This window comes from Hyperolius riggenbachi, chromosome 5 (assembly GCF_040937935.1).
Source record: "Hyperolius riggenbachi isolate aHypRig1 chromosome 5, aHypRig1.pri, whole genome shotgun sequence".
NCBI lineage: Eukaryota > Metazoa > Chordata > Amphibia > Anura > Hyperoliidae > Hyperolius > Hyperolius riggenbachi.
Genome location: NC_090650.1, coordinates 250,067,866 through 250,085,901, shown reverse-complemented (window position 1 = coordinate 250,085,901; position 18,036 = coordinate 250,067,866). Strand labels below are relative to the sequence as shown.

The window sequence follows — 18,036 nt, the reverse complement described above, 5'->3', positions numbered from 1 at the left end:
TACCACTCAATAACAGATAGCTATCCTAATTAGATTTGCATACAATTATATTTAACAGAAATCATTTTACTACTGAATAAGTGAGCTATGGCACACTGTAGGAGGATACGTTGTTGTTTTAAATTTGAGTTCGGCATTTTAATCAGATTTTTGGCATTTAATAGTTACATCCTGATTCTTATCATGTATATAATGGTAGTTTATGTGGTCTGAAAGATTGCCTGCCAAATGACCCCAGCTTTCTGTTTTGGCTTTTAGCATTTACCTGCAGTTATTATTACTGAGGAAAAAGGTAGTTAGGAGTGGGTGTGAGATAACTGAAGGCACAATCCTTAGGAAAACATACATTGTTGTATTTGGGAAGCAATCAAGTATGTGATTCAGATGTCTTCCTGCCTGGAGAACACGTTTTCCTGTTTTCCTGGCTGCCTCTGACCTCTATTCAAATGCTCTTGGTGGAGTATTAGCTTTGCAGCTAATAAGCCTTTAAGCTATCAGATACAACAGAAAGAGAGCTGCAAGAACATTTGAAGTAAACATGGAAATGGAGAAATTACAACTATAATCTGCTAATTTTTATGCCGAAATCTAGAACAATTTTTTTTGTGTATGTGTATATTTTTCATTAACATGGGTGGAGTTTTATAGTTGTCACTGTGTTATGTAATTATATGTTGCATTTCCTGTTTGCTTTGCTGTACTTCCTGTATTTTCAGGCCTAGCTTCAGAACAGAGATAAGCAGTTAACTGCAGTTCTTCTGACTTGATGCAAATTTTGTTGCATTTGCATGCAGAATTAAATGCAATTTCTACTGATTTAGATGTTTCCAGTTTCAATTTGCAAATAATAGAAATGAGCTATTCCTGAAAAGCAGTCCTACCAATGGGACCGGCAACGCTAACCCAGCACACAGGATGGAAGAGGAGGTACAGGAGAACAAGGCCACGCTTTGTGACACAACCCAGGCCTTGCAATCAGGTGTACTGTCATACACTCTTTACCTGCCATACCAAATCTAGCAGGAATTGCATAAATTAGCATTCAGGTGGGAGGAAATAGATTTGTTGTCTGAAATAAAAAAACTGTGCAGTGCTGTATTGTATTGCATCACAGTGTATTGGACTGGAGTCAAAGCGCCTGTGCAAAAGCATTGATTCACTCCACCTGACAGGTGCCTGCAGCCAGTGCACTCTCAGCAGCTACCCTGGTCGTGTGTGTATGTTTCCCACTCATAAGCTGCTACCCAAGCCATAAAATATGTCCACTACTTAGTGGAAGTGAATTATTCGAACAGAATGTTTTTGGGAGGTGGGAAAAAACAGTGTCCAGAAGAAAAAAATACAAACATGGGGAGCACATAAAAATTCAGTGCAGATAGTATTCAGGTCAAGAATTAAGCTTGGGAGTCTAGTGTGTGTCTACCTAGCTTTTGTATTTCCGCCCCTACTAGAGTCTGACAGCCAGGACAGCCTGTCAGTCAGTAGAAATGTGTGGTTGTGCAAGTACAGCAGTCACACCTTCCCACCTGCTACATGGGTTGCATACCTGTGGGTACCATGTGACTAAAGGAGCTGACAGACAGGAATGGTACTGATGAAGGTAAATCACAAGTGCATACACAGGGCTGAATGCTATGGGGATGCAGCCATGTTGCTATGAAATGGGAGGAGGGATGATGCACACAATGGAGCAGCTTCCGTGGCTGGCGGGCTGAGGAGAGGAATAATGGGCTCGGACATCACTCAGGCATAGTTGCTGCAAAAGATCTGGCAATGTTCAGATCCCTCCTTCAGATGTATACAAAATCATATATAAGCTTGTGCAAGTAGCATTCAGCTTTAGACAGTTGTGATCAAGTTCTGTATCATGCTTAGATGATACATGAGTTTAGAAAGCTTGAAAGAACCCCATCATTAAAGGTATTATCCAATTTAGGATTCCTTGGTTTGATGTTGGCAGATTTGCTCTATGACTATATATAAAGCAATATACTAAAACAAAGATAATTTTATTCAATATTGAAAAGCAAAGATAAAAATGTATCTAAATTGTAAATATGCAAATACCGGTACCCTTTTCTATGTATAGAATAAAAGTAAGATTTTCTATAGGGATCATGATGGAAAAAGATGTTAAACGCATACACACTTGATACATGAGATCAACAAGTCCAAAGGATTATTCATATATCATACAGCAAATCATATGTAAGTCACTGTCTCCTTAAAGGATACCTGACCTGAAATGTGACATAATGAGATAGACATGTGTATGTACAGTGCCTAGCACACAAATAACTATGCTGTGTTCCTTTTTTTCTTTCTCTGCCTGAAAGAGTTAAATATCAGGTATGTAAGTGGCTGACTCAGTCCTGACTCAGACAGAAAGTGACTACAGTGTGACCCTCAATGATAAGAAATTCCCCTTTTTTACCTCTTTCTTGCTCTCAGAAACCTTTTTCTGCTAGGAAAGTGTTTTATAGTTGGAATTTCTTATCAGTGAGGGGCACACTGTAGTCACTTCCTGTCTGAGTCAGGACTGAGTCAGCCACTTACATACCTGATATTTAACTCTTTCAGGCAGAGAAAGAAAAAAAAGGAACACAGCATAGCTATTTGTGTGCTAGGCACTGTACATACACATGCCTATCTCATTATGTCACATTTCAGTTCGGGTATCCTTTAAGCATCAAAAACGTAAACAGTGTATCTAGGCTAAAGCTGTTGAATCAAATCTGTTAGTTATAATGTATAATCAGCATGGAGGCCCAATCACAGCCAGCCAGCTGGACAACATGACAGTCATGTGTATAAAGTGGCTCAATCGTAGCCGACCAAGTGTGAATGGGCTCAGTCACAGTCAATCCACTAGTTCTTCACAAACATAGATTTATCTCATGGAAGGATCCAGATGAGCTCATAGATAGCCACTCCGCAGTGCATCACTGGAGTAAAGCCATATGTGGTGGACAACCAGCTTCAGAAAGTGACTAAAGTCCATCCATGTAATTTGGTAAAGATGGCTAAGTGTAAACCAGCGTGTCCTACAGTGGAAAATCGGAGAAGTCGGTGCAGGCAGGCTTGCATGTTGCCTGTCCCTTGGTTGCTACATGTGCCACTACTACATGTACGTGGAATACCAATGCATGCAATTTTATTTAATTTTTTTTTTTTTTAGTTTCAATCATTTTTATTGAAGGTTTTGTAAAGAGGTATAAAAAACTTGCAACAAAACTTCACAGTTACAGCAAATACATTAACAGCAACTTTGTGAAATAATAAATGTACTTCAAGTTAAATCAATCATATAATACTACATACAACATAGTAACATTCATTACCAACCACTATTTTCGTACTGTTTAGAAAAAGGGTAGAAAAAGGTCTCTGCATTGGTAATGTTAGTTCCAGTTAAAATACCTTAGAAATTACTGGGAGCTTATAAAATTAACGTATAGACAGGAGATTTTCCCAAAAACTATTATATAGGAAGCCTACCATCCGTCACTAACTCAAGCAGGGTCGGATGAAGACAAACCTAGATCGACTTGTTCAATACCCATGCATATGAGACCAGGCCTCCAGCGAGGACAGGTTTGCTTACTTAACTAGTGAGAACATAACTCTCATTGGGTTGGGGGTACTTACTACAATAGATAGTCCGTAAAAAAGGAAGGAGAAATGGCTTTTAATACTGTAGTCTTCAATGAAGTTTTAACAAAGGGGTATTGTATCTGCAACTTAGTATAGTTGTTTGTATTTAAGAAGGATACATTTAAGAAAGATAGAGAGATGAAGTAAAGTACAGAGGTATAGGTAGAAGAACGAGGGAGAGATTTAGGAAAGTCAAGAAAGTTTAGAGAGTATAGAGAGACTAGAGACGAGGAGTGTCCAATCTGATCTCTGTTACACCAGATGTCTATGGAAACAACCAAGTAGAGGTATCATTGATTACCCACCATTGTTATTTGATCAGGGCTTAATAGATAAGCAATTAGGGAATCCCAGATTTTATGATACTTTTTCATATCATTCATACGGGCTCTCAGCTTTTCAAACAACAATATGTTGCCAAGTTTGTTTTTAATAGCTTCAAAAGGTAAGGATTGAGTATTCCAGGCCACTGCTATTTTTATTTTAGTTACCGTAAAAATGTAATTAACAAGGGCGTTTTGAGCTAAAGATAGATTTGGGTAAGGGCAACCCAATAAGACATGAAGAGGTTTTCGCGAAACCTGGGCATTGACCAGAGATGATGCCCAAGTGCACACCCTGATCCACAATCTGCAAACTTTTTTTTACAGTTCCACCATATATGCGCAAAGGTGCCTGCCATTCTACATCCTCTAAAGCAATCCCCGAGCATTTTTTATTGTACTTGGCCACCCTAAGTGGAACTAAATACCATCTAAATAATACTTTATAATTTACTTCAACAAGGTAGGCATTTATTGATATTTTAGGGATATTTTCCCAAATATCGCACATATCTATGTAATCAACCTGCAGGCCTATGTCTTTCTCCCATTTAAGTATGTATTCAGGTTTGCTCTGTGAGTGCGTGAGAGTGAGCTTCTAGTAGATAAATAAAATAATCCCTGGGGAGTGAGAATTGGTGTCACAGATGTTTTCAAAAAAGGTCCTACTTGTTGGGGATTCTACATTTGTGAGGTGTTGCTTTACAAAGTGGGATATCTGCATATAACGGAATAGTTCAGAGGGTGAAAGTGCAGATTTCTCATGTAAGTAGTCAAAGGATTTAATACCGGTATTAGTAACGAAATCCTGGATTCTATGAAGTTTAGCAGAGATCCTCCATTGGTATGGACCGGAAGAATTTAAAGCTGCTGGGAATGAGGGATCGCCCAAGAAAGAAGTGGCCTATGGGCGGACATTAAGCGACCAGAATATTTACAACTATCCCCCACCTGAAGAGAGTGCTTCATAATGGGGTTGTCAATCTTGGCGCGGTATACTGGTGTAAGCCACAGAAGATTTCTAATATTGATAGGAGCAATAAGCTGGCTTTCAATATCCACCCAGGCTGGTCTATCACTTTCTAAATGCCAGTTTGCCAGGATAGCCAAATGAGCTGCTTTATATAATAATGGGTAACATTAGGTACTCCCATCCCTCCATCTGCCCTTAGTCGACAGAGATAAAGTTTTTTGAATCTTGGCTTCTGAGCACCTCAAATAAAGCTGTTGATTTTCCGCTGTAGAGATTCAAGAAAGGAGGAAGAAGGAGGGATAGGTAATAGTCTGATGGCATATAGCAGATTAGGAAGAAAGGTCATTTTTATGGCCGCAATTCTGCCTAACCAGGAAATAGAGTACCTCTTCCAGCACTCCAACAGGTCCGTCAATTCCCTTACAAGTGAGGGGAAATTATGTTGGTAGAGCGTATCATAAGAATTAGTAAGATAAATGCCAAGATATATGAGTTTATGCAAAGCATCTTGTAATGCTTGCATCAGTTGAAACGGGAGGGAAATATTTAAAGCGTTTGATTTTGTCGGGTTAACACATTATCCTGAAATTATACCAAATTGTTTTAGAATCTTGTTCAAAGCAAGAATGGAGCTGGTAGGTCGTGATATGCAAACTATTAAGTCATCCACGAATAGGCCAACCTTATGTGTTCTCCTTCCCAGCAGTATACCATGTATCTCTAAGCTATTTCTAATCTGTATAGCTAGGGGCTCGATTGATAGCGCAAATAATAAGGGGGAAAGGGGGCAACCTTGACGGGTTCCTCGTGATATGGGGAAGGGGGAAGATTTAAAGCCATTATAAGCTACTGTTGCTACAGGATGTGAGTAAAGAGCTTTGACCCACTTTATCAGATTAGTACCAAACCCCCATGCCTGGAGTGTAGCCATAAGATAAGACCATGAAACCGAGTCAAACGCTTTAGTTATGTCCAGTGATAGGAGCATAGATGGGAGCTGGGAAGTGCGGGCCTGGTGTATTAGGGGCAAAAGGTGTCGCACAGCGTCACTTGCCTGTCTATGTGGCATAAAGCCTACCTGGTCATTGCTTATGAATGTGGTTATTGCAGAGTTGAGACGAGTAGCTAAAACTTTTGCTAGGAGTTTAATGTCTATATTTAGTCATTAATGCATGCAATTTTAATGGGCTACAAAAAAGGCACCACTGGAAAAGTCTTTTGACTGCCTACAGCAGCCATTTTTCTCTGTAAGCTTAGCTAGGAAACAAGCACAGTTGTACTATAAAAGCAGCTCACGTTTAGCTAAACATCAAACTAAACAGCCAAGTTACCCTTAGTTCAAACTGTTTTGCCAACGCCTGGAAAAAACACACATGGAAGTTTCCCAGGTCGGGTGTCAGCCAGCTGTCAGTGGTGATGAGGCACTGGCAGCTTCACCCGGCATTTAGCCAGTCTCATTACCACAATCCACATTTCACTGTGGAAAATTCCGCCACAGCCCATTCACATGTACGCGGTTGAGTGTAGAAGCAGCAACCTAGACACTGCAAGTACTACTCTATTAAACTCCCTCAACTGGGCCACTCCCTAGCTATACATATCTATACAGGCTCACAGGTTATCACAATGGATGTCTTAGAATGTGGTAAAACACAGCGTTGTTTTTTTCCTTCAAAACTATCCATGTAAACTTAATCTATTTTGATCAATCTGGAGGTAGTTTTGTATTAACCCTCTGTATGTCACGGGTTTATATCAGCTGACAGCTGTCACCACACAAAATATCCTTCAGAAATGAACATTTGCTTTATGTACATTCTTATGTATCAATAAATTCCATTTTTTTCAATCATCGTCTTCATGTAAAATAAAGTATCCATGACCACTAGGCCCGGTTCACACTGGCAATTAAGTGGCAAACGGATCCGATTACAGGTCGATCAGATCCGATTTCACTCCGTTGCCACTCAGCTGCTTCCGTGTACCCTTATCCCCTCCCCATCACTAAAGAATATTTTTCTGTTTACAACGGGTCGTTTCTTCACTAAGGTGAAGAAATGTTCAGCTTTCTCATTGCTCCCAATGCAGCGTTTCAACTTCCATTTCCGTTCCACTGGGCTCAGCGGTCCAGAAAAATTACAGGAAATCAGCGGATCATGTGGAATAGAACCGATCTAACAAACCAATGTGAACGGATCCACAGGTTAACATTGGATTTGTTCTAATCTGTTAGGATCTGCTCTGTTCCGATCCGATATTGGACCGATTTTAAATACAAGAATGAACCGGGCCTTAGTGCTCCTTCAGGGTAGTTAGGATAAGCCAACTTGGTGGGCTTACTACTGAATATATATATATATAATGCAGAAAACAAATATGGAATTTAGGAACCAGTCTGGAACTTCATCAGGAATTTCTTGGGAGCCAGCTCTATGCACAGCAATGAGGATAGGTTCACGGTAGCAACTGCGATGCGTTCCCTGTAAAAACAGGAACGCAAAGCAATGGAATGATAACGTCACATCCTATGTCATGCAACCAGTACAGTGACTCAGTACTACAGTAAATGAAAAGTATGTTTCACTGCCACTGTTAACATATGCATCATGCGGTCACTGCATGCACTGCGATGGCATACTGTAGTCCACTGGATTGCACCGGATGCACTCTGAACATTGTATAGACTCACTATTGCAGTGTGACTTTCTGCGTTAAAATGCCTCCAGCTGCACCACAACACCTCACTGTGGACAGGGCCTTAGAGAAAACCTCAAAGTAGAGATGGTCAGCAATATGCTGATAATTCTGACTCACATGCAACTGTAATGCAAACTGCAGCTTGGATCTGCTGTAACCAAATGCACTTCAGTTTTGATTAGCTCAGTTATTTACTAGCTGCAAATAATTTGTATGCAAGCCAGAATTATTAGCGTCTCACTGACCATTTCTACTCAAATGATAAACACCAGCTGAAATGTTTAAATAGCTTTGGCTATCTAGCAGCTAAGATCGGTCCATCCCCACTATGGACAGTTATTGCTGTAACTTTCTTCTTTCCTTACACATCCCTGTTGTTAGGCCTGGTTCCCACTTTGGAAGCAAAATGCAATTGTTCCAAAATGCCATATGCAGCTCGTTTGAAATGTACACAAGTCGGAAGCACTGCAGTCAGAATGGTTCCGAAATACTGCAGAAAAGCCCTCAGTGTAAATGGGGCCTTACTGGGAAAAGTACATTTATTTTTACTAAGCTGTGACTGTGTCTCCACTTCCTCTCTTCCCCCACACAAGCAGCACAACATCAGAAAAGCATTCCGGGGCCAATGAAGCAGTTGTGGCAACCACAATCTCTTTAGTGTGCAGGTGATAATTGAGGAAGTGCCAGGGGTAGTGGGCATAGCTGCCCACAGGTGACATGAGAGCCAGAGCAGTATAGGAAGGAAGATGCAATTGCTGAGAGTATTCCAGTCTCTCCCTGTGGAGGAGGAGGGGGAGGGGGGAAGGGGGGCAGGAACATGTGTTTCATTGGCTTTTTTTGAATCCAGCTTTTCTTTGAGTGGTCTTTCATAAGTGGGGCTGTGCCCTCATTTTCTGTCAGTTCTGCCATCAAGAAATCATTGCTTTACCAATGGGAAAAAGAGCATGGTGGATCTTCCTGTCACGGGCATTCTCTAGTGGGTAACCTTTTTTTTTTTAACAGAATTTGTTACGATTCCAATACTCTGAGCAAACCTCCAGCGCAATCAATTATCTGCAGTACCAAACATTGTCCTTTGTTTCATGGTGATTGTCTTCCTAGTTATTTAAAATACATCACACAGTCATGCATAAAAATAATCATATAACTTGTTAACAGCTGATTAGACAGCAGCTAATGTAACTGCATCATGATAGAGTGATGAGGCTGCCATAAACTGCCTCTCTTTCTTCTCCTTTGGTTTTACCAATGTAGGAAACACGTAATAAGCCTGACAGTCAAGAATCTGGAGGCTTCAGAAAACAAAAAGGAGGCAGGGATGTTGCTGTTGTTGTTTGTTTTATGTCATCTGAATAAAAATAATGTAAACAAAAAATGCAGCAGAGCTTGTGTCATGCGATGCTATAGTACAACTACTGCCAACATCATTATTATTAGTATTTATATAACACAAACTTCTTCTGCAACGCTTCTAGGTCCAGTTCGCGTTTGCAAGGATGAAAAACTGATCCATGTAAAAACTGATCCCTGGAACAGATCAGTTTTTAAAAGGCATCATTTTTCCATCAGTGACCCTCTGTACCATCAGCACGCGGTCAAAGCGCCAGGCGGGTCAATCAGGAAAAACCGCTGCAGACCCAAACTTGCAGTCCGTTCAGTGGAACGAGCCGCAAGTTTCCATTCTAACAGAGCAATGTGAATGAATCCTATTGATTAACATAGGATCCATTCACTTCCGTTAGGATTCAGTATGCTTAGCTCTGCTAAATGGACTGCTTTTAAAGGGAACCTGATATGGGGGATTAGCAATAAAATATACATACCTGGGGCTTCCTCCAGCTCCCTCCGGCCTGATCGCTCCAACGCTGTCCTCTTCTGCCTCTCTGTTCGCCTGCAACTTTAAGGCCAATGTGAACTGGGCCCTACACAGTATATAGTCTTGTCACTAACTGTCCCTAATGCTGGGAATACACGGTTAATTTTTAAGCTGATAAGATGGTTCGATAGATAATTTCCAACATGTCCGATCTCGATTTTGATTCTTTGGGCGCTCGATTTCTGATAGACGTGAATGGAAAAGATAAGAAAAACGAGAGGAAGATAAGAATCGAGAGCTGAATCGAGCGGCAAAAACGATCGAGAGCAGACAAGCACGGCAGAAACGAACCATGTATTCCCAGCATTAGAGGGGCTCACAATCTTATAATGCTTCCATTACCTGGCTGAATGTATAAACACTATCACTTGTAGATATATGCTGCACTATCTCACACATTACAACTGGTAGGCCATGTCTCTCCAGTGACACAGTACAAGATACGCAGTACAGCGCTGGATCCTGTTCTTTCTCGGTACACAATGATAGGATGTAGGGAGTTTCCGCAGCATAGGCTTTCTTGTAAACCATGTGGCTGATCATCAGTAGACAGCAGCTCAGGGGATTCTCCATTCTCTGCTCAGTAAAGGCAAGCCTGAGCACACCCTTCACCAAAATAAACTGTTACATAGTTACATAGTTATTTTGGCTAAAAAAAGACATACGTCCATCGAGTTCAACCAGTACAAAGTACAACTCCAGCCCGTCCCCCACATACCCCTGTTGATCCAGAGGAAGGCGAAAAAAACCCCACCAGGCATGGTCCAATTAGCCCCAAATGGGAAAAATTCCTTCCTGACTCCAGATGGCAATCAGATAAAATCCCTGGATCAACCTCATTAGGCATAACCTAGTAATTGTAGCCATGGATGTCTTTCAACGCAAGGAAAGCATCTAAGCCCCCTTTAAATGCAGGTATAGAGTTTGCCATAACGACTTCCTGTGGCAATGCATTCCACATCTTAACCACTCTTACTGTAAAGAACCCTTTCCTAAATAAATGGCTAAAACGTTTTTCCTCCATGCGCAGCTCATGTCCTCGAGTCCTTTGAGAAGGCCTAGGGACAAAAAGCTCATCCGCCAAGCTATTATATTGCCCTCTAATGTATTTATACATGTTAATTAGATCTCCTCTAAGGCGTCTTTTCTCTAGACTAAATAAACCCAGTTTATCTAACCTTTCTTGGTAAGCGAGACCTTCCATCCCACGTATCAATTTTGTAGCTCGTCTCTGCACCTGCTCTAAAACTGCAATATCTTTTTTGTAATGTGGTGCCCAGAACTGAATTCCATATTCCAGATGTGGCCTTACTAGAGAGTTAAACAGGGGCAATATTATGCTAGCATCTCGAGTTTTTATTTCCCTTTTAATGCATCCCAAAATTTTGTTCGCTTTAGCTGCAGCGGCTTGGCATTGAGTACGATTATTTAACTTGTTGTCGATGAGTACTCCTAAGTCCTTCTCCAAGTTTGATGTTCCCAACTGTATCCCATTTATTTTGTATGGTGCTAGACCATTGGTACGACCAAAATGCATGACTTTACATTTGTCAACATTGAATTTCATCTGCCATGTATGTGCCCATATAGCCATCCTATCCAGATCCTGTTGCAATATGACACTATCTTCCTGAGAGTTGATGATTCTGCACAATTTTGTATCATCTGCAAAAATAGCAACATTGCTCACTACTGCATCTACTAGGTCGTTAATAAATAAATTGAAGAGCACTGGACCCAGTACAGACCCCTGTGGGACCCCACTGCTAACAGTCTCCCATTTTGAGTACGATCCATTGACCACAACTCTTTGTTTTCTGTCCATTAGCCAGTTCCCTATCCATGCACACAAACTCTTCCCCAGTCCTTGCATCCTCAACTTTTGCACCAGACTTCTGTGGGGAACAGTGTCGAAGGCCTTTGCAAAGTCCAAGTATATCACATCTACAGCATTCCCAATATCCATATTAGCATTCACTACCTCATAAAAGCTGAGCATGTTAGTCAAACAGGACCTGTGTTTAGTAAACCCATGTTGATGCTGAGAAATAAGATTATTTTCTACTATGAAGTCATGTATAGTATCTCTTAGTAACCCCTCAAATAGTTTGCATACAACTGATGTTAAGCTTACAGGTCTATAATTTCCTGGATCAGATTTTTTGCCCTTCTTAAATAATGGGAAAACGTGGGCTGTACGCCAATCCACTGGGACTCTGCTAGTTGCAAGAGAGTCACAAAAGATAAGATAAAGGGGCTTAGCTATAACTGAACTTAATTCTCTTAGGACCCGAGGATGCATGCCATCCGGGCCAGGTGCCTTGTCTATTTTTAATTTATTTAGTCTTGCCTTTACTTCTTCCTGCGTTAAGTATTTAATATTACAGTTAGAAGATTGAGACTCTTCTGCCTCTGTAATTTGCAACAGTGCTATTTCCTTTGTGAAGACAGAAGCAAAGAAAGCATTTAATAACTCTGCCTTACCTTGGTCGTCCACCATTGAGTTCCCACCCTCATCCTTTAGGATTCCTATACAGTCAACCTTTCTTTTTTTAGAGTTGATGTACTTGTAAAACTTTTTTGGGTTAGATTTGATATCCCTAGCGATTTGATTTTCAGCTTCGATCTTTGCCAGCCTAATTTCTTTTTTACAATTTTTATTGCACTCCTTATAATTGCTTAGTGCAGCCTCAGTCCCCTCCTGTTTTAGGACCTTATAGGCATTCTTTTTCCTCTTCATTTTATCCCTAACCTTTCTATTCATCCATAGAGGCCTTTTTTTATTCCTAGACATTTTGTTTCCATATGGGATATACATACTACAATATTGATTGATTGAGAATACGTTTAAAAGCTTGCCATTTCCCTTCAGTGTCGTCCCCTTGTAGTACATTATCCCAGTTCACCAAACTTAGTGCCTGCCTAATTTGATTGAACTTTGCTTTTCTAAAATTCATAGTTTTAGTGGTCCCGCTGCCCCGTGGCCTATCAGTCACCAGATCAAACGTTATCATGTTGTGATCACTATTTCCCAAATGTTCTTGAACCTGCACATTTGATACATTATCTGGTCTATTAGAAATGATCAGATCCAGTAACGCATTCCCCCTAGTTGGTTCCGTTACCATTTGAGTCAAGTAATTGTCCTGTAGTGCTGCCAGAAATCTGCTGCTTTTACCAGAGTGGGTAGCCTCAATACCCCAGTCAATGTCTGGAAAGTTGAAGTCGCCCATAATTATGACCTCGTTTTTACTTGCAGCTTTTTCAATCTGCTGTAGTAATCGCAGTTCTGCAGCTTCATTAATAAGAGGTGGTCTGTAGCATACCCCAATAAGCAATTGGCAACTTTTATTTCCACCATGAATATTTACCCAAACGGACTCCACATCTTCGCAATCTTCCTCCATCTCATCGTTGAGGACAGCTGTAAAAGAATTCTTAACAAAGAGACAAACCCCTCCACCTTTTTTCCCTGTTCTATCCCTCCTAAACACATTGTATCCTTTTAAATTAGCTATCCAGTCATGGCTTTCATCCATCCATGTCTCGGTTATTCCCACAATGTCATAGCCTTTGTCATTCAGAATGAACTCTAGTTCGTCTATTTTATTTGCAAGGCTCCGAGCATTGGTTACCATGCACTTTATATTTTTACCAACACATTTACCAATTTTGTTTACACGAAATGGGCTACTTGAAGTTTTACCAACCTCCTTAATCTTTACACTGTCTCCACCCCCCTCTCCACCCCCCATAATGTTAGGCTCCCACTGTCTTTTTACCTTATCTTGTCTACATATTGAGACTTTATCCTCCCGCCTCCCCCCAGATCCTAGTTTAAAATCTCCTCCAACCGTTTAGCCATCTTCTCCCCCAATGCAGCTGCACCCTCCCCATTAAGGTGCAGCCCATCCCTGCTGTCATTTTTGGGATGCTGATCTCCTTCTGTCAAAGGTTTCAAAACATGAATAACTGACTTATTTATAGACTCTCATAAAAAAATAAAAAAAAGGCAGAGAGAACAGTGAAACTGTAGTAGCCCACAACAGCCAATCAGGAATGATCTTTACAATAATTGACCATTTTTACTTCAGGTGTAGGATCTTTTAAATAACCTGCTAGAGGGCATCTATTATACAATATGTTCTTATAGTAACTGCATCTCATAAGGGATCCTATATCAGTTGCATACTTCCAACTTTATACCACAATCAGCAATAGCCAAGGGAACTCTAGCAGCCCATCAGTCCTTCTGATTGTTATTCATAGATAACGTTAACAGGAGCGATAACAATAGCAATCAATCCATTTCTGACTCCTATTAACCTGAAATGGATTGGCCTGTCTAATGTACTCTCTACACTGTGTCTGTTCAGCAAGTATCATCGATATTAGTTACCCCAGCAAGATCTCCTCTGCCCCTTAACATTGAAATCAGCACCATGGCACCTGCTTGTGCTCTAAGAACATAATAGAGCCTGCCCACCACTGAATTTTAATGGGGATATGGCAGGTCCTTTGTTTCATAGTCAAATGCAGAGTTCTGTTTAACCCACAAATAACCCTAGCTCCGTCACACTTTATTAGTTGGGGCCATCAATTGCACAGAGTACCACAAACCGTTAGGGCCCACACCGGGGATGGCAAAACCACTAACGTTTTGCATACTGATTTTTGAGCTATCTTCACTGAGCACAAACACAATTCTTTAACTTTGCACCCTGATAATTCCAAAATCGTGAAAAAGCGATGCCTGCACCGCGTTTGCGATTTCCACAAATTGCTGGCGATCGCTGCAGTGAGATCACTGCCATATACTATACATTGCACTAGCGCTTTCCGAAACGTTACCGATCGCCAGCGATTCATAGCGCCGTGGAAATCTCTAGTAAAGTGAAGTGTGAATGGGCCCTAAGGCCCGGTTCACATTAGCGTTTTTTTGCAGATCGGAACCGGAACATATACTGTACAAACGTAACGGATGTGAATGGATCCAATGTTAACCTATAAATCCATTCACATGCGTCCCATGGTACGGATATGTTCCGTACGTTCTGATCCCCGGACCTAAAAATTGCTGCAGGCCCTAATTTTCCGGACCGTTCTGCTTAGCGGAACAGATCCGGCCAAAAAATGCAGCAGCATTGGGGCAATGTAAAACAGAATGTTTCTTCACACTAGTGAAGAAACGGATCGTTCCACGGGGGTTGGGGGCATGTGCCGACACAAATCTAGCGACGGGAGGGTGAGGGGAGAGTGCAGCAGCCAGGCGGGTGGGTGAGGGATGGTTTATACATACCTAATCTTCTGTAGCAGCCGACAGTAGAGGCTTCCATCTTCTTCCACGTAAATGTGACTACATGACACGTCATGTGACCAGTCACATGACGCGCTGTGTAGTCACAGCGGAAGAAGGGGAAGCCTCTACCACCGGCTGCTACGTAAGATTAGGTATGTATTGCTGAGTGAAAATGGATCCGATCAATTATTGATCAGATCCGTTTTCACTATGTGAACCGGGCCACGGAATGAGCCATCCGGATCCGGTGAAGCGGAGACTGGATCCGCTCACCGGATCCTTTTGGCTCAGAACGCTAATTTGAACCGGGCCTAAGGCTACTTTCACACTGGGGCATTGTTTCGGATAATACAATTACATTGCTAACACAATGCAATTACAGTATATTGTAATGGTACATTCAGATCAGCACATAGCACACTGCATGCAGTACAGTACCCCATATCAAGTGCGTTAGAAGTTGCAGTGAAGCAGACTTTGTGTGTACTGTATGCATCGCAATAAGCACATAACACGCAATACAACTTTTTCCCTCTTTTGTGATCCTATTTTTACAGGGAACGCAATGTCCCTGTGTAAAAGCAGCACTGAAAGTGGCCATCTGTGATACCATTATTTTAGATGTATTTTTCTTTTATTTGATTTTCCAGATCAATTACATCTCAAGGTTTTTCAAACTGATATCATACTCACGTTTGGTGGAATTTTGCAAAAGATGATCAAATAAAAAGTAATCATAATAAGTTTAAATAAATAAAATCTATTACAATTGATTGAATGCATATGCAGTAGATCAATCATATGCTACAGTAAAAAGAAGATGCGAACCCAGACATTCCAGTCAAAGCTTATTTATTATGATCATGATGCAACAAACTGCTCTGGACCAATCATATGCTATTCAATCTTCATGAAAAATCAGTCAGATCATTGCCAATGATTTCAAGAAAACTGATTTTCTGAATCGAATAATAAAGCACAATTTTTGTATATAATCAATCCAGGCTACATTCACAGTGGTGCATTGCAGTAGGGCAAAACGGACACTTTGTTAGGGCCGTTTCACACTACATGTGATTCCAATTTTGATGCGATTTTACATTTGATTCCGATTTTTGATCCAATAAAATAAAAGTCAGTGTTTTGTGCGTTTTTCTTCTTGTGTTGCTAGCATCCAGTGAAAATCACAAATTGGAATTGCGGTTTGCAGTGTAAACGAAGCCTAATTGCTGAATTGCAGCATTAACAGTAAAAGTGAAACATACTTTTCATTGACTGTAAGCTTCACTGTATCCAATGCAATGCACGGGTAAGGTGCGACTCCGCTTTCCCCATCCATTATGTTGCATTCCTGCTGTAACATGGAACACAACACCCACTGTGAGCAAAGCCATACTGTAAGAATCAAACAATTTGATTGTATCTTTAATGAACACATGTAAAGGTTTGACCTGACCAGATTCCTTCCTTCAGGCTACATTCACAGTGGTGCTTTGCTGTGCGGCATAACAGCCCTTTTGTAATGCTGCTTGCCGAACTTCAATGTAGCACCTATACGATGTTCACAGTGCGTTGCGTTGCGGTATAACGGAGTGTAGCATTGTAATGCACTGCATGCATTAGCACAAAAAAACGCACACACTGAGGCCTGGTTCCCACTATACGCAGACGTGCGCATTTCAGCAGTGCGTTTGGTGTGCAACATGCAAGAATGGCAGAAGTGCATAGACTGCACTTCTGCTGTACCACAGCAGTGCAATGCGCTATCGCACTGCTGCATGCATTTTTGGGGAAGCGCAGCGCTGGCTCATTCACTGTAGTGAATGGGATCAGCAGCGTAGCTCATAGCAGCGTAGCTCATAGCAGCGCAGATGGGGTGTGATCATACGTGTTGCGTTCTGATCGCATGGCCATCTGCGCTAGTTGATGTGAATGAACCGAGTAGCAGTTTGCAACGCAATGTGGCCAGTGCCTGGTATGACTTTTTGTTACATTGCGTTCCTGTATACAAGGAATGCAACACTGTGAACCTAGCCTTACAGGAAAGAATGATGTTTTGCAACAGTGTTACCTCTACAAAATTTACCCACTGCACCAAACCCATGTCTTCCACACATTTTACAACATTTAGGAATTCCCCATCAATTGGTTGTACTTTCAAGTCAACTTCTACAAATTCAGCTTATTCTTCAAATGGAACACACTTACTGTTTGTGCATCCAATCTGCTCATTGTGGCAAGGAGGGCACAGAAAATCCATGCTGCTTGGCGTTCTTTCATCCTGATTTTCTTTCTCTCTGCAAATGATACAAATTAATCCACCGGAAGATTCTTCTTCGTCCAGCTGACTCCGAGCAAACTACAAGTATACAGCAGCAGCGTGGTGTCAGCACCCAAATCCCGCACACACAGTGACACTGTCTACTCTCTGCTCACGTGCTGCATTATTGGCAATGATTCTCTTCTTCACATAAGTGTTCGCTGCCCGTCCCCAGCTCGCATCTCAAGTGTGTCCTTAGCAAATCCAGACATATAAGTTTCCACTTTCCACCTCCTCTACGGCCAGGCAAACACACGTCTAGTCTAGGGCAGAGTGAAGCTGGCTTTCGGTTTCTTGTAGTCTGAATAGCTTGTAGTCTGAATAGCACACAGACTGCAGCTACTTCCCTCTGTGGCTTCCACGTCTCTTCTGCCTTTTCCCACTTGTCAAGCCAGCCCCAGTCCCCTCCCACTGCTTGGAGAAAGATATACATGGACTTTATACACTGGCAAAATAAATAATATAGTCTACATCCTGGTAGGAAGGGAAGGTTTAATCATTACACTACCTGCATATTTTCACTATGCACTTGGTGGTTAAAACATTTGTGTGTGCTGTATTTATTTTTTTTAAATAACAATGCATTTTTGCAAAAAGTTTGCTGGGGCTCATTTTCCTCTCAGTTATGTTTCTGCCCACTGCACTTTCCTGCCCCAAACCACTCTGCCACCCTTTAGCCGTGTGATATAATGCAAGGATGTGGTCTGCATAGTAGTGGTGTAGCAATTATGGATATAGAGACTGCAATCACAGCTGGACCCAAGGAACCCCCTAGAGTATTTCTTTAGCAACTACATTAGGGTAATCTCTAACTTTTACTCCACCTCTAATACCTGCGCCACCCTGAAGTTATACTAGGCTTTTAAGGCACATACACACATGCAACTATTCCAC

At 41.4% G+C, this 18,036-nt stretch overlaps 1 protein-coding gene across 1 annotated transcript in view; it reads right to left on the bottom strand.

Annotated features, from left to right (window-relative positions):
- Positions 1-17,508, bottom strand: part of TNFRSF11A (TNF receptor superfamily member 11a) — a 134,686-nt gene extending 117,178 nt beyond the window's left edge. Inside the window, exon 1 of the mRNA XM_068236760.1 lies at positions 17,031-17,508. Coding sequence (XP_068092861.1) covers positions 17,031-17,102 — 72 coding nt within the window. The 5' untranslated portion in view covers positions 17,103-17,508. The remainder of the gene's footprint in view (positions 1-17,030) is intronic.
- Positions 17,509-18,036: the final 528 nt, after the last annotated feature.